This window comes from Penicillium cosmopolitanum, assembly GCF_028827165.1.
Source record: "Penicillium cosmopolitanum strain IBT 29677 chromosome Unknown utg000012l:1.0-3308103.0:1.0-3310761.0, whole genome shotgun sequence".
Lineage (NCBI taxonomy): Eukaryota > Fungi > Ascomycota > Eurotiomycetes > Eurotiales > Aspergillaceae > Penicillium > Penicillium cosmopolitanum.
The window spans coordinates 2,168,970-2,187,884 of NW_026622682.1; the positions used below are offsets into that span (position 1 = coordinate 2,168,970).

The 18,915-nt window shown below is 49.5% G+C and overlaps 7 protein-coding genes across 7 annotated transcripts; 4 read left to right on the forward strand and 3 right to left on the reverse strand.

Annotated features, from left to right (window-relative positions):
• Nucleotides 1-394: 394 nt before the first annotated feature.
• On the forward strand, nt 395-3,024 carry gpi10 (putative glycosylphosphatidylinositol-alpha 1,2 mannosyltransferase; the record flags this gene model as incomplete). Its single annotated transcript, XM_056638191.1, has 4 exons — nt 395-610; nt 712-942; nt 1,038-1,228; nt 1,548-3,024. The coding sequence occupies 4 exons, from the start codon at nt 395-397 to the stop codon at nt 3,022-3,024; spliced, it is 2,115 nt and encodes a 704-aa protein (XP_056481698.1).
• A 1,433-nt stretch (nt 3,025-4,457) lies between these two features.
• On the forward strand, nt 4,458-4,970 carry N7509_013555 (uncharacterized protein; the record flags this gene model as incomplete). Its single annotated transcript, XM_056638192.1, has 2 exons — nt 4,458-4,546; nt 4,607-4,970. The coding sequence occupies 2 exons, from the start codon at nt 4,458-4,460 to the stop codon at nt 4,968-4,970; spliced, it is 453 nt and encodes a 150-aa protein (XP_056481699.1).
• A 578-nt stretch (nt 4,971-5,548) lies between these two features.
• Nucleotides 5,549-6,721, reverse strand: N7509_013556 (cytochrome and DOMON domain-containing protein; the record flags this gene model as incomplete). Its single annotated transcript, XM_056638193.1, has 1 exon — nt 5,549-6,721. One exon carries the CDS (start codon nt 6,719-6,721, stop codon nt 5,549-5,551), a length of 1,173 nt encoding a protein of 390 aa, XP_056481700.1.
• Nucleotides 6,722-7,656: 935 nt separating this feature from the next.
• Nucleotides 7,657-8,543, forward strand: N7509_013557 (cupredoxin domain-containing protein; the record flags this gene model as incomplete). Its single annotated transcript, XM_056638194.1, has 3 exons — nt 7,657-8,004; nt 8,060-8,160; nt 8,222-8,543. The coding sequence occupies 3 exons, from the start codon at nt 7,657-7,659 to the stop codon at nt 8,541-8,543; spliced, it is 771 nt and encodes a 256-aa protein (XP_056481701.1).
• Nucleotides 8,544-10,160: 1,617 nt separating this feature from the next.
• N7509_013558 (uncharacterized protein) lies at nt 10,161-12,699 on the reverse strand (the record flags this gene model as incomplete). The annotated part of the gene is made up of 5 exons (XM_056638195.1): nt 10,161-10,241; nt 10,286-12,217; nt 12,283-12,393; nt 12,477-12,493; nt 12,585-12,699. 5 exons carry the CDS (start codon nt 12,697-12,699, stop codon nt 10,161-10,163), a joined length of 2,256 nt encoding a protein of 751 aa, XP_056481702.1.
• Nucleotides 12,700-14,559: 1,860 nt separating this feature from the next.
• N7509_013559 (uncharacterized protein) lies at nt 14,560-15,510 on the forward strand (the record flags this gene model as incomplete). The annotated part of the gene is made up of 1 exon (XM_056638196.1): nt 14,560-15,510. The coding sequence occupies one exon, from the start codon at nt 14,560-14,562 to the stop codon at nt 15,508-15,510; it is 951 nt and encodes a 316-aa protein (XP_056481703.1).
• Nucleotides 15,511-15,623: 113 nt separating this feature from the next.
• Nucleotides 15,624-18,069, reverse strand: N7509_013560 (diphthine--ammonia ligase family protein; the record flags this gene model as incomplete). The annotated part of the gene is made up of 2 exons (XM_056638197.1): nt 15,624-17,081; nt 17,212-18,069. 2 exons carry the CDS (start codon nt 18,067-18,069, stop codon nt 15,624-15,626), a joined length of 2,316 nt encoding a protein of 771 aa, XP_056481704.1.
• Nucleotides 18,070-18,915: the final 846 nt, after the last annotated feature.

An 18,915-nucleotide genomic window follows, 5' to 3' on the forward strand; every position in this document is an offset into this window, starting at 1 on the left:
TCCCCCCAGTGTGCTTGTCTCCGCCTTCTCCTAAGTGCAGGTCGTCGCGAGACTTCAACCCTCCCAACATCCACAATTCCCTAAGTGCAGGATTACACGAGTCGCCCTCATTTTTTCCCCTTTGGCCCTCCCCCGTCCCAGTTGCCCTCCAATAGGCGCATTTGTTTTACCGGCCCGGTCTTTTCTTGGAATTTCTCTTGTGTCATTTTTATTTGACCTGGCTTGCTGGTTGCTGATCGCGCGCAAAGCGGATTCTGCCAGAGTGTGATAGTCTCCACGCGCAAACAAGTCCACCACAGCCATGACCCTCTAGCCACTACCCACTCACTGAATTTCTATTACGGAGTATATCCACGGGTCTTTTTTTCCCTTGGCTCATCCCTCGTGGCACAGGATGCCCCCCGCCAATACCCCTGCGCGTCGCGTCGCGCCATCGTCATCTGCCTTCTCAACCTCGGCCACCACCAACATCCTCCTCTTCCTGATCGCCTTTCGCATTCTCAATGCCTTTACCCTTCGCACCTTCTTCCAGCCAGATGAATTCTTCCAATCTCTGGAACCCGCATGGCAGATTGCCTTTGGCAAGGAGCAGGGCGCCTGGATAACGTGGGTAAGTGGACCGCGTGTCGTCCTCTTCGGCATCACGACAACCGGCACCCTGTACCACGAGAGATCAGAACACTAATTGCTTTATTTTGCTCCCTTCTACAGGAATGGCGCTATCAACTGCGCTCCTCGTTACACCCGCTCCTCTTTGCCGCCATCTATAAGACCTCCGATTTCCTGGCCGCCACCCTTCACCTCTCCCCCGCCACCAGCGCGGAACTCCTCGTCGCCAGCCCCAAGGTCGCGCAGGCCATCGTCGCGGCCATCGGCGATTTCTACACTTGGAAACTAGCGACCCGCATCTACGGGAGAGATTCACGCGGGTCGTGGACAACGGTACGTCGTTCTTGCGCCATGGCCAGCTAGCTGCATGGTCGATCTTTGCGGGGGAAAAGAAACCACAAGAGAACAAGATTGGCTAATGGTCGCAGTTACTCGTCACACTTCTCAACCCTTGGCAATGGTTCTGCTCGACGAGAACCTTGTCAAATTGCCTGGAAACTACAATCACCATTGTCGCGTTGGACCTTTGGCCCTGGCGGTGGTCCGCAGGAGGATCTTCATCCGGCGATAGCCGCAAGGATGAGAGGGGCACGGCCGCGGATCGAGCGCTCCTGTCAAGGTAAGACTGGGAATATAATTCACACTGCATGTTATCGAATCAGCCACTGACGCGCCCTATCAGCCTCCGCCGATGCTTACTTTTGTCGGCCCTCGCTTGTATTCTGCGGCCGACCAATGTTTTGATCTGGGCGACTCTGGCCAGCATCGCTTGGTTCCGAAATTCTTGGAACATACGCACCATACTCGTTCGAGAGGTCTTGATTTGCGGGTATGTCATGTCATTCCTCTACTATTTCATGGGATCATGCCCGTCCTGCGGCGACAGCGTCCTCCGTCATAACCTGCGAAATCAACTGACGTCAATTCTTTCTATCTAGATCGGCCGTTCTCGCTGTGTCCGCCGTCGCAGACCGTCTCTTCTACGGATTATGGACATTCCCGCCGCTGAGATTTCTATACTTCAACATCGCGCAATCGCTGGCTGTCTTTTACGGCCGAAATGACTGGCACTACTATTTGTCGCAGGGCCTGCCTCTTCTTCTGACGACGGCATTGGTCCCCGCCCTTTTCGGCCTTTACCAAACATTGAGAAATCGAAGCTTCTCTACCACCGACAGACTGCAGACAGTGACCCGAATTCAGCTGGCAACGATCTGCTTGGTGATGCCTTTCGTCCTGTCCTTGATCTCGCATAAGGAAGTACGCTTCATCTACCCGCTACTTCCAGCACTCCACATCCTCGCAGCGCAGCCGCTAGTTCAGTTCTTTGCCCCGGCCATCTACTACAGATCCTCGCCGGCATACACTCCACAAAGACTGCTCCTCATCTTCCTGATCCTAGTCAATGCAGTGATAGCATTTTACACGAGTGTATGGCACGCCTCAGGGGTCCTCAACGTCATGACCTACCTCCGCCACCAGCACGAAGTCCACGCACTCGAACCAGACTCGTCATTTTTCTCCGACTCAATCCCCAAGGGAATAACTGCAGGCTTCCTTATGCCATGCCATAGCACCCCCTGGCGATCCCATCTCGTCTACCCAACAATCTCCGCCTGGGCCCTATCCTGCGAACCCCCAATCGACTTCAGCGAGTCCGAGAAAGCCGTCTACCGCGACGAAGCAGATCAATTCTACGACGACCCAGCTCAATTCCTCCGCGACAACATGGCCGGCGGCCTTCGCCATCTCCCCACCAGACCAAGCTACACCTCCACAACACCCGCCGACCCCTCCCTCTCCGGCTCCAAAAACCAACATGAATGGCCAGACTACCTAATCTTCTTCCAACAACTCGAGCCAACCCTCCAACCCCTCCTCCGCATGTCCTTTTACCGAGAATGCTGGCGCACACATAATACAGCCTGGCACGACGACTGGCGCCGCACAGGCGATGTCATCGCCTGGTGCCTCGACACATCCGAACAAGACAAATGGCGCGAAACACAACGTCAAAATCACCAGTCCCACCAACGCTGGGCCAGCGCAACAAATGCGCTCACCAATACACGCGAATTCCATTTCGACCGCATGCTGGAAGCGCTAAAGAATTCCGAAACCCAGCCCCAAAATACTCCCGGTTGGAGCTGCCTCAGTTTTCTCCCCGGTCGCTCGACATTCTCATTCTCCGCGCCCTGGTCTTCAAACCAGCCTACCCTGCGCGAGAAATTCGCTGCATGGCGCCGTGGGGTGACGGCATATTTTGGACCCCGGCCCTCGAGGATTTGGAAGTTGGGGAGGTCGACGCCGAATATTAGGGACTGGATTCCGGATCCTTGGTGCTTTTTTTCTTGGAGGTGGTGGGTTTTTGGGGAGTCGTTGGAACTTACTAGGGAGCGGGAGTTATATTCTTGATCTTGGTCTTGATTTGGCGGAGATGTTGTTTCATTTATGTGCATGCACGGTTGCTGTGTCACTGGGTTGTCTCTAAGATGATGTTTATAGATCTGCTTTCGAGTTCTATACCCTGATTTATGTAATATACGATGTGATATTATTGCGTTGATGCATAGTTAAATAAAAGGATTTCAATTTACCTAGACCTTCAAGTTCTTTGTTAATTAGTCAATTTGACACAAGTTATCTACGAGTAGTACTGATATTAATCATACTACTACTACTAGTAATTACCCCCGGGGCCTAATTGTCTCGCCCGCTGGCGGCTAGCCGCAGCCTGAGCCGGCTACGGTGACCGTGCGTTCCTCCCTCAGGCTCCTGCTGACTTTACCCCTCCAGCCTCCGAGTCATCTCACCCCAGCCCGATTGTGATCGATCCTGATCCCTTCCACCCCCTCGAGCCCTATCCCTGTAGCGACCACCTTCCTCAGGGCCCTCCAATCATCATGCGAAGTAAATTCACCATAATCACACCACTCCCAGAGTACATCACGCAGGAAGCAGTGATCAAATTACTCCATTCCCACGCAGATATGATCAAATTGAATCCACTGGTCACCAATTTTCAGCAGTGCGACCCTTCGTCAAACATCCCAGCAGACTCGGATGAGCATAACTCGGACTTCATCTGGTACGAGATTACGGACAAAGTTGCCTATCTCCCATGGAATCTCCTCTCCGGAGAAGTCACTTTCAAAGCGTCCTTTTGCGATCTTCCAACTGGTCTGCGGACGCATATTTATGCGCCGATGGGGTTGGATATGAAAGAGAGTTGGAGTGTGGGCAGCATGAGTACGGATCGTGCAGATGCAGATGCAGGTACAGAGACTCAAACAGAAACAATCACGCCTGGTCCTGGACAAGCAGGCTCGAGTGGGGGGTTGTGTTTGATAGAAGATATTGATATGCAATGCAATATGTTGATGACGTGGTTTGTTAAGAGGACTTTGAAGGAAGCACACAACTCTTTGAAAGATCAGTTGATTTTGAGATTTAATCAAGGGGATTTAAGTTAGCCTTGTCTTCTGGGTTGGTTACCGGATACATCATACATCATACCATATCAATAGAACTTTTTGGACATGTGGTAAAGCTCTTGAAGTTCGTCTGAAACATTCCTTTCACTCTTATGTAGATGCTCATATCGCTCATTGTAGATATCTAACAACACCTTCATACAGGTAACGACCGAGGCAGGGAATTATTGCCATGCTCTTAGAAGAGTAGATAATTTAGTAAACAACTTTTAGTCGGGAAGGATAACTCTTCCACCCCACGGGACATCCCGCATCCGGAGATTAAATGGTCCGAGAAGGCTAACTTCACAACCTTCACTCAACACAAGTACTCTCATACCTAGGTACCTTTGAGTCACAATTCCAACCACAACAATGACTTCAGCAAACCCCCCACCGAACGCTAAACTTGCCCAACGTATCCAACGCCTAATGGCAGTAGGCTACTCAGGCATGGGCTCATGGTACATTATCCCGAAACAGGCCCAAAATATTCAAATATTAACCATAGCTAACTCACCCAGGTGTCTCCTATTCCCATCAACAGTAATTGGGCTCTCCCTTGTACCAAAATACGCCACAACAGAATACACACCAACACTTCTAATGCGCTGTTTCGGCGCTCAAGCGACAACTTGTGGCGTACTGCTCGGTACGGCTAACATGACGCCGAAGAGTTTCGTGGCGTTTGGCCTTGCTATGATTCCTTATCTGGGGTTTAATTATTGGTTTGGGGTTGGTCCTGGGAAAGGGGTATTTACTTCTTTGCTGTGGTTGGATTTTGTGGGGAATGTTACTTTTTGCGCTGGTTCGTTTTATTGTGCTTGGTTGTTGGGACGGGATGAGGAGGAGGTGGAGGGGGGTGGTCGGTTGAGGAAGGATGAGTGAGGCTTTTCTTAAACTGTACTAGTACTTTCTTTCATTCCCCCTTCCAGTCACTGGTATACTTTGATTGAAAAGGACAGGCCAGGCCCAAAACGGGCCTAATTGAAGCTTTATAATCTTTGTATGCAAATATGGAACTAAATTTTAGTACTGATGTTCAACATCTCAGAGGATGAATTAGGCCCTTACTTGACTAGGCAGGCATTACTGGGCCTGTTGGAGTAGACATTTTATTGTCAAATTATTGCTCAATAACGAACAATATATGTATGGCTGCCACCGGATACAGTCCTCATCTTCATGGAAGAATCTTCCGGGCTTTTCGCTGGAGCTAATACCGATGTGTTGTTATACATTGATTCAATTGATGAAAATTCTAAGCCATAGCATGTTTTAGCACATTTCACATATTTCCCAGGTCTTTCAATGCATCAAGTTCCAAGGTTCCAATCGCGGCAATATAGGACTATGTAGCCAAATAGTCACTGAAAGAAACATCGAAATCGCTTCACAACTATATCCTATCATTGATGTAGTGTAATATTCCTTGTATTCATCACATAGATAGCGCTTAGAGCCTGCTAAGAAGATGAGACTTTGCGTTTTCTGAGAGTGAGAAACAGAATAGTCAAAGCATAAACAATTCCAACGATTCCAGCAACAACGCCATAAGCAATAACTGCTCCAACAGGAGCAATCGGAAGACCGATACCTGTTAGGCGAAAGCCTAGACCAGCATTAATAATGCCAAGAACTATAAAGCACCGACCGAACCACCGATGTAGGTAAGAAAATACACCCTTGCTCCCTGTTTTGCGGAAATATCTGTGCTGAATGAAGCCCATTGCGGGTTGAAAGAGTATAAGGGAAGGAACAGTCACCATCCCGATAATTGGATGATACATCCCTATGAAATCAAGGCTTCTTGCCATTGAAATCCCAATTCCGAACCCGGCAATAGCCAAGGCAAGCGTCAAAAGCTGGAAGGAAGCGTGGAAATAGACGATCTTCGAACTTGGGATGATACGAATCATCAGAGCGAATGAAGGGAGGAATATGACGAAAACCAGGATCATAATGATAGCATGGGCCTTCCTGCGACTTTCGACAGATCCAGTGTTAACGGTCGAAATCGGATGCGATGAACTTGACGAGCTCATAGAGTTCGAGGCAGTAAACGGATTATCAGACGTGCCACCGGTTGCTTTCTGCAGGTCAATAGCTGCAATTCCCTCAAGGTCATGTATGTTGATAGATGCCGCCAAGCTGTTCGTGTTGAGTGGAGTCCCATATTTCACTGCCCAAACCCATGGACTCGACGAGCTGCTCACATCTTCACTTCCGCCGGGCCAGGTGATACAGCTATCGCATCGAATATTTGCTGTTATAACCCCATTACTTATCCCACTGTTGTTCAAAACCGATAATTGAGCCTTGGAGTTATACAGTGGCATAACGTGCTCCACTCCCAGTCTTGGAGAGACGGTGACATTATTCCCGTCGCTTGATGCGTAAACAATAAAGATATTTGCTCCTTGCATTATAGAGCCCTGGCCAAAAGCAAACCACTGAAGCGGTGTGGTAGACTTCAGTTGAAAAAAAATCGGGCCGGTGCCGGTGGACGCGGTGGTTTCGGGTATGTTCACACTATAGGACACTCCATTTTGACCGGGAGGCACGAATGTTTGTATTTGGGAAAGAGTGAAGGTGGCTGTAAGGAGCCAAAGATAAATATAAAGATATATCTGTGCCATTTTGAAGCAGGGCCGGTTATTTCTGCAAGTTGTTAAGAAAACTTGCCCAGATGAAATAGTCTCAGGCTGCTCCGAGGTCGCTTCCAACCTTGGAAGCTTGTTGTGATATACTACCCGTACTAGTAGCAGTACTATCGGCAAATATATATCATATCATAATGACACTAACTATATCCCTCAGACTTATTTCATAGTTATACCTAGACGGGTATCACGTATGTATTGCCCAATCCAATACCGCAAGTAGTCTGTGACATAAGTCCCGCGAGGTTGTCGGATCATTTGACTGCTGGCGTCATGACTTGCTTAGCAGTTCGAGGAGGGGGTAAGTAATTAATTTTTTCCAGAATTATTTTTGTATAATTTGGGTAAAGTATCCATTGGAGACCACAGAATAAGACACTGCGCCTCACCAATCGCTTTGAGCATTTATGAACGTTGCCGGTCCAGACGTTCTTCGTACCAAACCCGCGTATTCCTAATTCGGCCGGTGTCCGTATACCTACCATGGCTGTGTTAGTCAGCCACCCCGCATCCAAAATAACAAGACGTGTCACATGGTGAACTATCTCGAACAAGATATTGAGGTAATCGACCGACCTAGGTCTAATTTTGTGGCGTTCAGTCTAGGCAAAGTTCCAACGTCCTGTGGCTAATCCAATCTGACGACGAACCGCATTCTCTGTTTTAGGAAATGAACTGCCCGAACTATGGGGTTGGAAGAGGAAGCTTAGCTTGCTTCACCGTGGCTATGCTAAAGCTTAAAACTTCCAAATATTAGATTGGGGGATATCATGGAAGTATACGTATATCGTCACTAAGAGAGACCACATAAAAGAAACCCAGGTCCGGAGTCCTCGGAATACAACTCCAGGCTTTCAAATTTCATTCTGACCGTCTAACTTTACTTCTTCTCTTCCAATTCGGTGATAATTATGATCCAGATGAATTTGTGCACGTTCGCCCTTTTTTGGCTCCCTCTCGTTGCTGCCCAGTATGGAGGAGGAGGGGATGCCAGTAGTACTACTACGACTACGGATACGCCTACTGCGAGCTCAACAACCAGTGCATCCTCTTCGAGTAGCACTGTCTCGGTTGATGTCGGCGAAGATGGCTTCACCTTTAATCCAGCAACTATTAATGTTCCTAAAGGGGGCGTCGTCGAGTTCGGTTTCTATCCAGGCGATCACTCGGTTGCCCAGGCCGCATTTGACAATCCATGCCACCCCCTGAGCGATACGAGCTTCTTCAGTGGATTTATGGCAGATGCTCATGACGGAAAGGTAATTTCATGATAATATTTCCAGGCTGTATGATTTTCTGACTCGGAAATTTTAGCCTGTCTGGTCGTTGACAGTTAATGATACAAACCCGATCTGGTTCTACTGCGGCCAAATTGGACATTGTCAAGCTGGCATGGTCGGTGTGATTAATCCCTCGTAAGTGAATCACTGGAGAAACCCTATTAGGCGCTTCTAGTAACTCTCTCCTTCGCATTAGTGGCTCCGATACACTTGATGAATTCAAGTCGAAAGCCTCAAGTGCAAGTGGCCAGAGTGTGCCAGCCACTGCTCAAGGTGGTGTTCTCGGTACACCAAGTGCCAGTGCTGCACAGACAACCGCAACTGCCAGTGGCACGACTGCGAGCGGCACGACTGCCAGCGGCATGACTACCAGCAGCAGCACATCGACTGCCAGTGGTACTACCAGTAGCGGTAGCTCCAGTCCTAAAGCCACGAATACGGCGGACAGTTTACACCTTTCAACTGATCTTAGTGTCTTGTCCCTTCTTACCTTAATGATGGCTGGGTTTATGATCTAGGTCCAGTTTCGTGACATTAATGAGGTGTGTTGGGTTTGATGGAATTCGGCTTTGGAGTGTACATAGGACACAAATTGCAGGCGGTCCTAGGCAGGACAATCGTCACAGATGATTGAAAATGTGAAGGCTACTAAGCTTCAATATTTGCCATTCTTCTGTTCCAAAGTGACTACCTGGCTCTATAGCACCATGTTTTAGGCGTACGCTGCTTGTGTGACTGCAAATAATATTGGGAACTATTCAACCCTTTCAAGTAAAATGCTATCGTATCATCTCTGAAATTACTGTAGACTTCTGGTATTAGTTTTTTTCATTAGCCATCTAACCCCGTTGCTGCGATGCTCTTCAATAAGCTTCACATCGACCAGTCAGATCTATAGCATACACGAACAATACACTATACCGAGCACACCACGCCTGTAAACATCTGAAAAGGTCAGAATAAAATTAAGTGATGGTACTGATTGAAACTATCGTACTTCCAATCCGCCATAAAATTGATCATTGCATACAATACGAAAAAAGTGGCGTTCTTCAGCCCCAATCCGACCCCTCACCGGCATATATTTCCCCACGGCGATCGCCCTGTCAGACTTACCTTATTTGGCAGGTAAGATTGGTAAGAAATTAGAGAGAAATTGGGCATCACCGTCGAATTTCCAAAATTCCATTTCAATTCCGCAGTCTCACGGTGAATTTGCGAGCGCGGGTGCGAATGCGAATACGAAAGAAAACCTTGACCTTATTCTCCTTTCGTGCTAGTCGGCTATTTTGCTTCTTCATGGAGGTTTCACAGCCACGACGCTTCATATGGAGGTTCTATTTTTCTTTGTCTGGCAGAACGTCCCAGGGGTCATGGTCTTATAGGCTGATTTGTCCCGAGGAGGGGAGAGCGATTATTCCTTTTTTTTCTCCCCCGATGGCCAGTGGAAATGCTGTAAGACTCACCTGCATCGAGCAATTACATAGCCACTTTGAGCACAGTATACGAATACTACTAGTAGTATTGTTTTGGGAGATCCGGCACAGCCTATCATGATAGTGGAGTAACTGAGTGTCAAACCTTTGACTCGGAGGGCCCCTGGGGCCCCTGGGGGCAGCATGGTTGGTAGTCAACTAGTCCCAACCTCAAAACAACCTTGGAATCGGAATACAGATACAACCCTAGAAAATAAAATCCAATATATACCATTGACCCGCTAAAGGAGACATCACTCTTATACTAGTACAATTAAAACAGTAAGAAAAGTTGAAGAAATGAGAGACAGACAAATTCAACCAAAGAAAATATTAAAGAGTGACAAATAAAGAAAAGAAAAACGAAAAAAACCCATATGCACCATGGCCATGCACACACATACCATCTCATCGACGATTCTATATCCAAGATCCAATCATAAGGAAAGAGAAAAGCGTAAGGTAACCGTCATCTTTCTCTCATCAGACATTATCGCAGTGCAAGAGGGGAACAGCACAACCCAAGACAACACAATTTAATGCAGAGGAGAGCATTGCATAACAGCGCAGCGCAAACAGAAACAGAGACAGGTTGATCGTTGAGTCAAGTCAAATTCATTGGACACTAGGAGAGCAGAGCAAAGCGGATCGCAGATCAAATCAACCATAGCGAGCGCTCAGACTAGCAAATGCATCCGGGCTATGCCGACCATTCTGCAGACCGTTGACGTCGACGCTAGGCTGACTCATGTGCGTTCTTGGGAATGTGGAATTCATATTCATACTTGTTGGTGGGGGCCGGAGAAGGGGCTTGAGGAAAACGGGGCTGAAGAGAAGGGACTTGACGATGAGAACGGACTTGAGGGTGGCTTCGTGCCTGTTGCTCCTGGGGCATTGGCGGCGCCGTTGGTGCCCATTCCGATGCCTAGGCCGGAGGAGGGTTGGTTCAGTTGGGAGGGGGTCACGCCTGCTTGGGCAGCTAGGCCTGAGCCAACTGTTGCAGCGCCGAAGGGGTTGCGGGATGCCATGGGTCCGGCTGTGGTGGTTTGGGGAGTAGGAATTGCGGAGCCGGGTTGGGTTTGAGGTGTGGTGGTGAGAGAGTTCGTGAGTGGTGGGACGGGACTGGTTGCCATGCCGTTGAAAGGCTGGGATTGCGGTTGCGGTTGAGCTTGGGGCTGGTATTGAGCCTGAGCCTGAGCCTGCTGTTGGAATTGGTTGGGGATCTGAGGAACTGCTGGCGAAGGAGCGAGGTTGTATAGAGAAAGGATGCCGTTTTTGCTCATCTGGCCAGTGGTCTGAGGGACTAGCTGCTGCTGTTGTTGCTGCGGCTGGACCTGCTGAGGTGGGAATTGAGGTTGGGTCGTGAAAGGTCCTGCGCTCTGAGGAGTTGGCATGGCCTGTTGGAATGGGTTATAAGACCCTTGCGAAGTATTTTGGTTTTGTTGCAGCTGTTGCTGGGTCTGGAAAGAAGGTGTCGGTCCAAATGGAGAGGTTCCAAAGGGCGAAGAAGAAGACATGGCTGGCATGGTGTTTGCATGCTGAGGCGGGCGTGGTACTGCGAGAGTTGGGGCTGCTGCCGACTGCTGGGGCTGCGCAAAGTTTTGAGAGGCATTAAAGAATGGATTGTTTTGTGCGGCAGCGGTGTTGGTAAAAGGCTGACTTGCCACGCCGCTCTGCGGCTGGGGTGTAGTCTGGAAGAATGGATTGTAGTTGCTGTCCATTGCCTGGGGCGAAGAGACATAACCTCCCTGGTTCTGGCCGAGAGTGGCTGAAGGAGCGAATGATGGTTGATATGTAGTCTGAGGTTGCGCTTGGTTGGAATATCCGCCGGTCGAGTGAGGGAACAACGGCTGCGACACCTGCAAGTTCTGGAAAGAGGACTCCAATGGCTGTGCTGAGGCTGGTGTCGGGTTTGGCTGATCGAACGGGTTATAGGAGGTCGTCGCAGACTGCGGCTGTTGCTGAGGAACCGGGTTCGAGACGGATCTCTCGAAGGGGTTGTTGGATCCTAGCGATTGTGGGTTCGGGGTCACGGCACGCGGAGCAGTTGGCAGAGGTGCAGGTGCAGTGTTGCTCGTTGGAGCCGGAGTTCTCGCTCGTGCAGGAAGAGTGCCGTTTCCTTCTCCCAGTCTTGACAGTGTCTCCGCGCAACGATTCAAGTCCTCGTTGAGACCACGGAGTACCATCTCGTTCCGCCGGTCATTGGTGAATCCCATCTCCCTCAACGCGGCCATCTTGGCTTCGAACGAATTAGTCGTCACATCGGCAACCGGTGCTCCGAGGCCACGCTCGGGGCGCTCGGGGCCCTTCGAGGAAGAGGGCGGGGACCAGCGCTCGAGATCTGGGTTCGGCGAGGCCTTGGATGACTTGGTCCCGAATCGGCGGAGGTTCGAGGTTGAAGAGGATCCGCGTAGACCGAAGCCAAAGAACTTGCTTCCGGTCTTGGGCGGCAGAGGCGGAGGTGAGCCCTCGGGGGATCTGGGTGGAGATCTAGCGGGAGATCTGTCGCGTCTGGACCGGGATGGCCTGGTATAACTCTCGTCATCGCGGCTCGGAGGCTTCGGCTTCCCATCTTCCAACGATCGATACTGGTATTTTTGTCGAATAAAACGTTCCATGCACGAGTCGGCTTCGTCGACGTCGACCGGGGTAGACGGCTTGATATTTTTCGGGTTATAAATCTTGTTCATGAGGTTGTTTCCGTGCGATTTCATGTTCTGTTGGAGGGCAGCGCGTCAGTCTTTCGCCCATTGCCTTTGCTGGAGACCGGGGGTCTACTCACATCAACCTGCTCGGACGACCATGTATCCATCGACAAGGACTTGACCTTGGATATGTGTGTACCTAGCTTGCGGTGGATTGCGGCGCACCGCATGCAAAGGAAGATGCCCATCTAAAGATTCGGAGAAGGAGGTTAGTCGGCGGGATCGGAGATAGGGGATCGAATTGGATTGGAGTGGTGATGGCAGATCGTACGTTCCAGCTTGCCCATCCTGTTGATTGCGAGAGAAAGGATTAGTTCAATGGACGAGGATAATGGGATTGTCATGGTCAAGAGCATCGTATCGCATCTTGGCAACGTACCTGGGGTCAAGGCGTCGCAGTCGGCACAACGGTCATTGCCGGGAATTGTGCGGATCAGCTCGGCGAGAGTTTTCTCATTGCGCAGCTGCTGGCGCTTACTGATGCCATTGGGCATGATGAAGGAGTGAAAGGAAAGGAATGGACACAATACTAGGATTGTGGTGGGAGAAGAGAGGAGAATAAGAGTAGAAGGATAAGAATAGGAGACAAGCCTGCGAGGGGCAAAAGTTTAAGGTGCAAACCAGCAACCCCGGAATCGAGGCCCAAGGTTGGCCTAAGGTTGGCCCAAAGTTGGCCTGGTTCTGCCCCTGGCTCCACTAACTGACGTTCTGGAAGATAGTAGGGTTCCCTTAGGGAAGTGTGGCTAGAATAGTCACGGAGTAGCTTCCAGAGTCGCGGTCCATAGGGACACCGTTGGTAGTCTGTACTCGTATACGGAGTGCTTGGTGTTAAGCTAGTGCTGATGGGACCATCATCACTGTTGCTTCCAACACTACTGAGTACGAGTATGGAATACTCTGTGCTCTTAACTCAATGGCTAATCTACAAGGGATTACATTCCGCTCCTCCATTGGGCTTCTACAAATGCCTCTTCCATCATTGAAAGTGTATGTCTGAGCAGCAGGTGACGCCTCCACCACTGCACGTCCAGGCCGAAGCCCTTAGTGCCGTTGAGAAGCCTTTAAGTTGCTCTGAGAATTCATCTGGTACGCCAATATGACCTACCATCCTATGACCATCGTCAAATGGAGGAATTGGAGGTTGATTATGCGTTCGGAAAGTGTATGAGGAAGGAAAAGTGTTGCCGCAAATTTTTCGCCCATATACGACGGGTCACGTGCTTCCTGCCAGTATGTGCAGTCACGTTACTCACAGCTGTCAAGGCGGTGAAGGCCACCGGGTAAAACTCATCTTTTGCTTTGCAGCACCTCCTTCTTCTTCCTCTCCTTCATCCATCACTCCAATTCCAATTCACTTGGGAATTCACTTGAGGATCTTCTGATGTGAAGACTCTACATTGAATACCTTGTCATTGAATTCAGGACACATTTCGTAGTGACAGACTTCGTCTGTCTACCCACATAACCCGCGTGGTGCCTTTCTGTGGCTCCTCGTCTCTTGGGTGATTTTTAATCGTTCGTTCGTGGGAGAACAAAACCAAACGGTTTTTAGCAGAGCCGCGTCTACTCCACCCTGATGTTCGCTATATCGGACACCAGGACTTTTTTACGACGGACATCTCATTTATTACAAACAATATGACTTTATTTTTTCTCGGCTTGTTTTTGTCCACCATCTACCCACCTGCCATCTAGTACTGCCTAGGCCCTCGATCTAGTATCTCCCAGGAGTTATTCTCAAATGACATTGATGGGAAACGCGAGTACTCGTAGAGTAGAGACTTGGAGGGTACCTTCTGGCATGCAAGTAAACACAGCTTCTTCAATTCTTGTTCCCATTCCATGGGTCCTCATCCTCACCCTACGAAACAAGGCCATTGCATACTCTCGATGCACTGTCGGTCCTCCTAGCGAGAGTATTGGACAAATGACTTATCTAGACTTCACTTCTGCTGTCCAACACAATGGCAGCCTGCGAATTTGAAGCTATGCCATGGCTCAAAGCATCGACTTCATACAAACACTGGTGAAACCCACCGAGCGATACAATCCCCATTCCAAAGTTATGCTTCAATTCGACATACCAGCTTTTCCCACACATATTACCCAAATGGAGTATGACAATCAGATCCTTCTATGATAGTCACTATCACTTTCAAATTTCAGATCTATCAAGAATGTGGAGCATCATGATCCGTCCCGCCAAACTGGCCAGCGTCATACATTCCAAAACACCCCTAGCACAATGACAAAAAAATAAAAGAAAATACCATTCTCACGAAAGAACTATTCTTCAGGTTCTCATTTCAACCTTTGGAACTTTCGAACTTTGAAAAGCTATTAGTACCTCCACAATGCCTTCCAGGATGTGCCACTCCATCCCCAACCCGAACTCTCACCCAACCACCGGCACAATCCCCCTCCTAAAAAACAACAAAGACTGGCCAAAATGGAACCTAGAAACCCACCAAACCCTCAAAAATCGCGACTTCACCTCACTCCTAAAAGACACCAACAAACCACCACTCTCATCTCCAGCCCAACTACGCACCTGGAACCACGCCCAAAAAACCGCCTGCGCAATCGTCATCAGCAAACTAACCCCCACAATCGCAAAAGCAATGCACCCCCATAAAACTCTCGAAACTCTCCTCAACGCCGTGGATAAATATACAAACCCCACACCCAGCGAAGCACTGGAAATGCTCGTCTCCCTCTGGACTCGACTTTCCACCCTCCATTCGTCACAACATGCCAGTATCACGGACTATTGTGCCGAAGCCCGAGATATTGGCACGCAGTATCACCGACTTGGAACAGCTATTTCCGACACTATTCTCTCCTGTGCGTTCATTGCAGGCCTTCCGTTTGATTGGAAGGAGTGGAAGATTCGACGTACCCAGAATGAAACGGTTTTAGTTCCGTGGGATGATTATTCGAGTTCGACGTTTACGTTTGAGAATCTTGTGCGCGATGCATTGGAGGAGGAGGGTCGGTTGTATAGAGCTGCTCTGCGGGATGAAGATATTAAATGGGGTTTGAAAATTAGAGATGTGGGCGTGAATGAGGTGACTGTTGTTGATTTTTGTACCGTTTGCCATGGGGTTTTTCATACGGCGTCGGCTTGTTCGGGGATTTCAAGTTTTTCGCAGGTGAGACGGTCTCGGTCTCGTCGGAAGGCGAATAGTGGTTTGAAGAGACGGGGGGTTGATTCGAGAGGACGGTATGCGCAGGCTGCTACTGGTAGTCTGGGTGCTGCCATTAAATTGGGGTTGGGGAGTGATGTGTTTTTATTTAGTTCGTGATGGGCCCCGGGGGGGGGAGGGTTGAAGTTGTTTAATGCTGTCATTTCGGTCGTTGCTTTCAAGTTTCTTCGCTGGTGTTTATGCTATTTAATCCTATGCTATTCTCAGGTTATTTAAACCTCAATCTCTTCTTGCAACACCACTCCCGCAAATAATTCTTTGCCCTCCCTACCCCAAATACTTCGACACGGAACGACCTGGCCAACCCAGAAATCTTCCGTCACTCGCTGTGTGGTATACAGGACAGCCTGAGAAAGTCTCCGGTTCAAAGACAGACTTTCCAAAATAGCAGCAAGCATCTCCTTCGAGGCGGATTCCCCGCTGAAAATCTCAATGCACGTATAAGCATATTTTCCATCCGCTATACTGGCCGTCCGATCGACCTGATCTTCAATCGAGACGTTGCCGCACCGATATCCAAGACCCTGCCACTCGATATCACTGTCGCGGGGAAGTTGGTCAACTTCCACTGCTAAAAATGGCGATAAGGACGTAGTAGATGTCGTAGCACTGGAGTTGCTGTTGCTTTTGTCGATGATATCAAAATCAGGCAACTTCCAGGTCTGAGCTACCACATCTTCGGTCTGTCGCCCGTATTTGATATCCCAAGCATCGAACTGCGGACCTTCTTCGTCCTCGTCATCGTCGTCATCACCAGGAGTGTCCGCTGTATGGATATTCTTCCACAATCTCCACGCTATCCGCGCTTGAGTCCGAATGTGAGTTTGATCATTTCCCCCACGAACCAGAAACGCAACAGCCCCCGCCCACCAATTAACCTGCATCGCCTCGCCAATCCTCCACATATGCTGCAACGCCAACGTAGCTCGATGAGAATAATGCCCAAACGCAGATTCAGATCCATTCCCCGTAGCTGCAGCCATTTCCATCGAAGCGGGTTCAAGCGGTATCTGACCCGCAACATAAACCAGTCTAGTCTGATCATTCTGGGGATTCTCACTCCCACCCACTTCCAACGGAACAGACAAAGCCTGCGAATAAGGCCCAATATTCGCCGGAGCCCAATAACTCCTCGACTGAACATGTAATCCCTGCCTCGCATTTCTAGCACCTCGATCCACAACGAAGGAAATCATCACATTCACGCCGTCCGGCAAAGTATCGCCGCAAGCGACTGTTGCTCGTGCGGGTGGGTTTGGCTTTTGGAATAGGGAGACGTAGATTTTGTTCATCGGGGTGAAGTCGTTCATTGTGCGGAGGAGGACTGTTGCGAAGATTATGTCTTCTGTTGAGCAGGGTGAAGAGGAGAGGGCTTTTTGGATTTTGGTTGATATAGCGCTCATTTGGGAGGTTGTGTCGGGGCCGGCTTCTGGGGCGATGAGGTTTGAGATTGTCCAGGTTGTTTTTGTTTGGCGGGTTATTGGTTCGATTGTCCATGTTGGTGATGGTGATGGTGGCGATGATAGGGGTGTACTTGTTTCGGCAGTTGAATCGTTCACGACACCAGGTCCAGTCGAAAGCTCATTCAGCAGTGTAGCGAATTTCTCATCAAACAAAGCTGGCCTCCTAATATCCTCCGGCGCGGTATCAGACTGCTCCTGCTGCTGCTCCTGCCCATCAAATTTAGAAACACACCTCACCCCCTTCAAACATGTGTAAGCAACACCCCCATCACCAACCCTCTCAACAACCCTCTCAACAAGAATCTTCTTCTTCCAAAGAAAACCCCGGCCCATCAACAGCCAGAGTCTCATACTCACCCCCCTCACCAAGAACAGCACCCCGAATATCCTCCGCCTCCGCAAACCGACTCATAGCCTTAACGATTCGTCTCCGAAACACCCGGCCTCCACCCGCACTGCCGGAAACATTCTCCCAGAGAAACCCATCATCTAGTCCGCCCGAGGCAACTTTGATAATTCGCGCATCACATCCGGCGGCGGCCATATCTTCTAGCAATCCCGCTTCCCGCACGGTGGTCGGGTCAGCGTCACGCTCTGCTGGGGCGGGCAGTGTGGGATAGTTCCATAGCCAGGCGAGAGGTGTCAGGCCAAGTCGCCCGGCGACGTTCTCGATTCGGGTTCGTTGGTATGTTGATAGGATTGCGCCGGCTGAGACGGCGTTGGCTTCTGGGTGGGCTTTCATTATGCGGGTTAGGAGTGGGACTAGGGATTCTGTTTCGTCTGCGCCAGCGCCGACCGCGTCACTTCCACTTCCAGCCGGGACGTCCTCAGAGGACTCTGAGACAGCATCTTGTCTATAAATTCGAGAGGTATCCACGGCACCGCCGGTGATTGGGGCGCGGTAGAGTGGGATGCCGAGAGCTTCTTCGTAGAGGGGAATAACGCTGTGACCGATGGTTTGGTACATGAAGCTGTCGATATCTTCTTCTTCATCCTCGTCGTCTTCATTTTCAGTGGCCTTTTCGGTAGTCGATGTATTGGTTTTGATTTTGAGTTCGGGGTGCAGGTTTGCTAGGGCGATTACTTTGTGTCCATTGCGGATGCAATGGAGGATGGAGAAGAGGGAATCCTTTCCGCCTGAGACTAGGGCGATGACATTGAGGCCTGTCGGTATTGTAGGCTGTGTGTTGGACATTATTAGGGCTGTGGGAAGTTGTGTTCATCCCAGTTGTGTAGTGTAGTGTAGTGTAGTGTAGTGTAGTGTAGTGTAGTGGGATAATTTGCAGTCCCCCACTGTTATTGTTATCAGTGGAGCATCCTAGGGTACTTTGGTCTTATCGCGCTCGGTCGTGAAGTAAACTTAGTCAGTGCAGAGTTAACCCACCAAGATGGCTCACTTGGTAAGAGGCAAAGACGACGCGCATACACCTGCGGTACATCCTGTAGTACTCACATGTACTGTCAATAGACAGGTCCTCGCTCGGGTTCGAAACCAGCCTCCGTCAGATTTCCGGGTTGCCGATCTTGCGCGATTTCCCCCTCCGACGTTGCAAACCAGCCTACGTTTGTTAGGGCGCCTTCGGGCCTATAAGAGAGGAACCCTCCCCATGAGAGGTCTGAACGTGCCGGTACTTCGATTATGAGGCCTGGCTCAAGAGCTAGAAGTTTTTTTATTTTTATTTTTTTTTCCTTCCTTACAGTACAAGTAGTACGCTACAACTATGTATAAAGTATGGTTGAGATTATTCTTGATTGATGGATCCCCAGGATAAATTGAGTAAATTGACCTTGACCAACACAAACGAGCAGGCAATGCAATACAAGAAGGGGGTATGAGGATATGATGATATCGGGGGTGGTCAAATTAAGATATACACGAATGTGACCAGCACAGCAAAACGGGTGTTCAAAAAAAGGGGAAGACAAAAAGGCTATTACATGAGATAAGACAAGAGCGAGATGTGAACGAAACGGTAAAGAGAAGCGAAAGGGTGGGGGAAAAAAAAAGTCACAGAGAATGGAAGGATAAAAAAATCAAGGG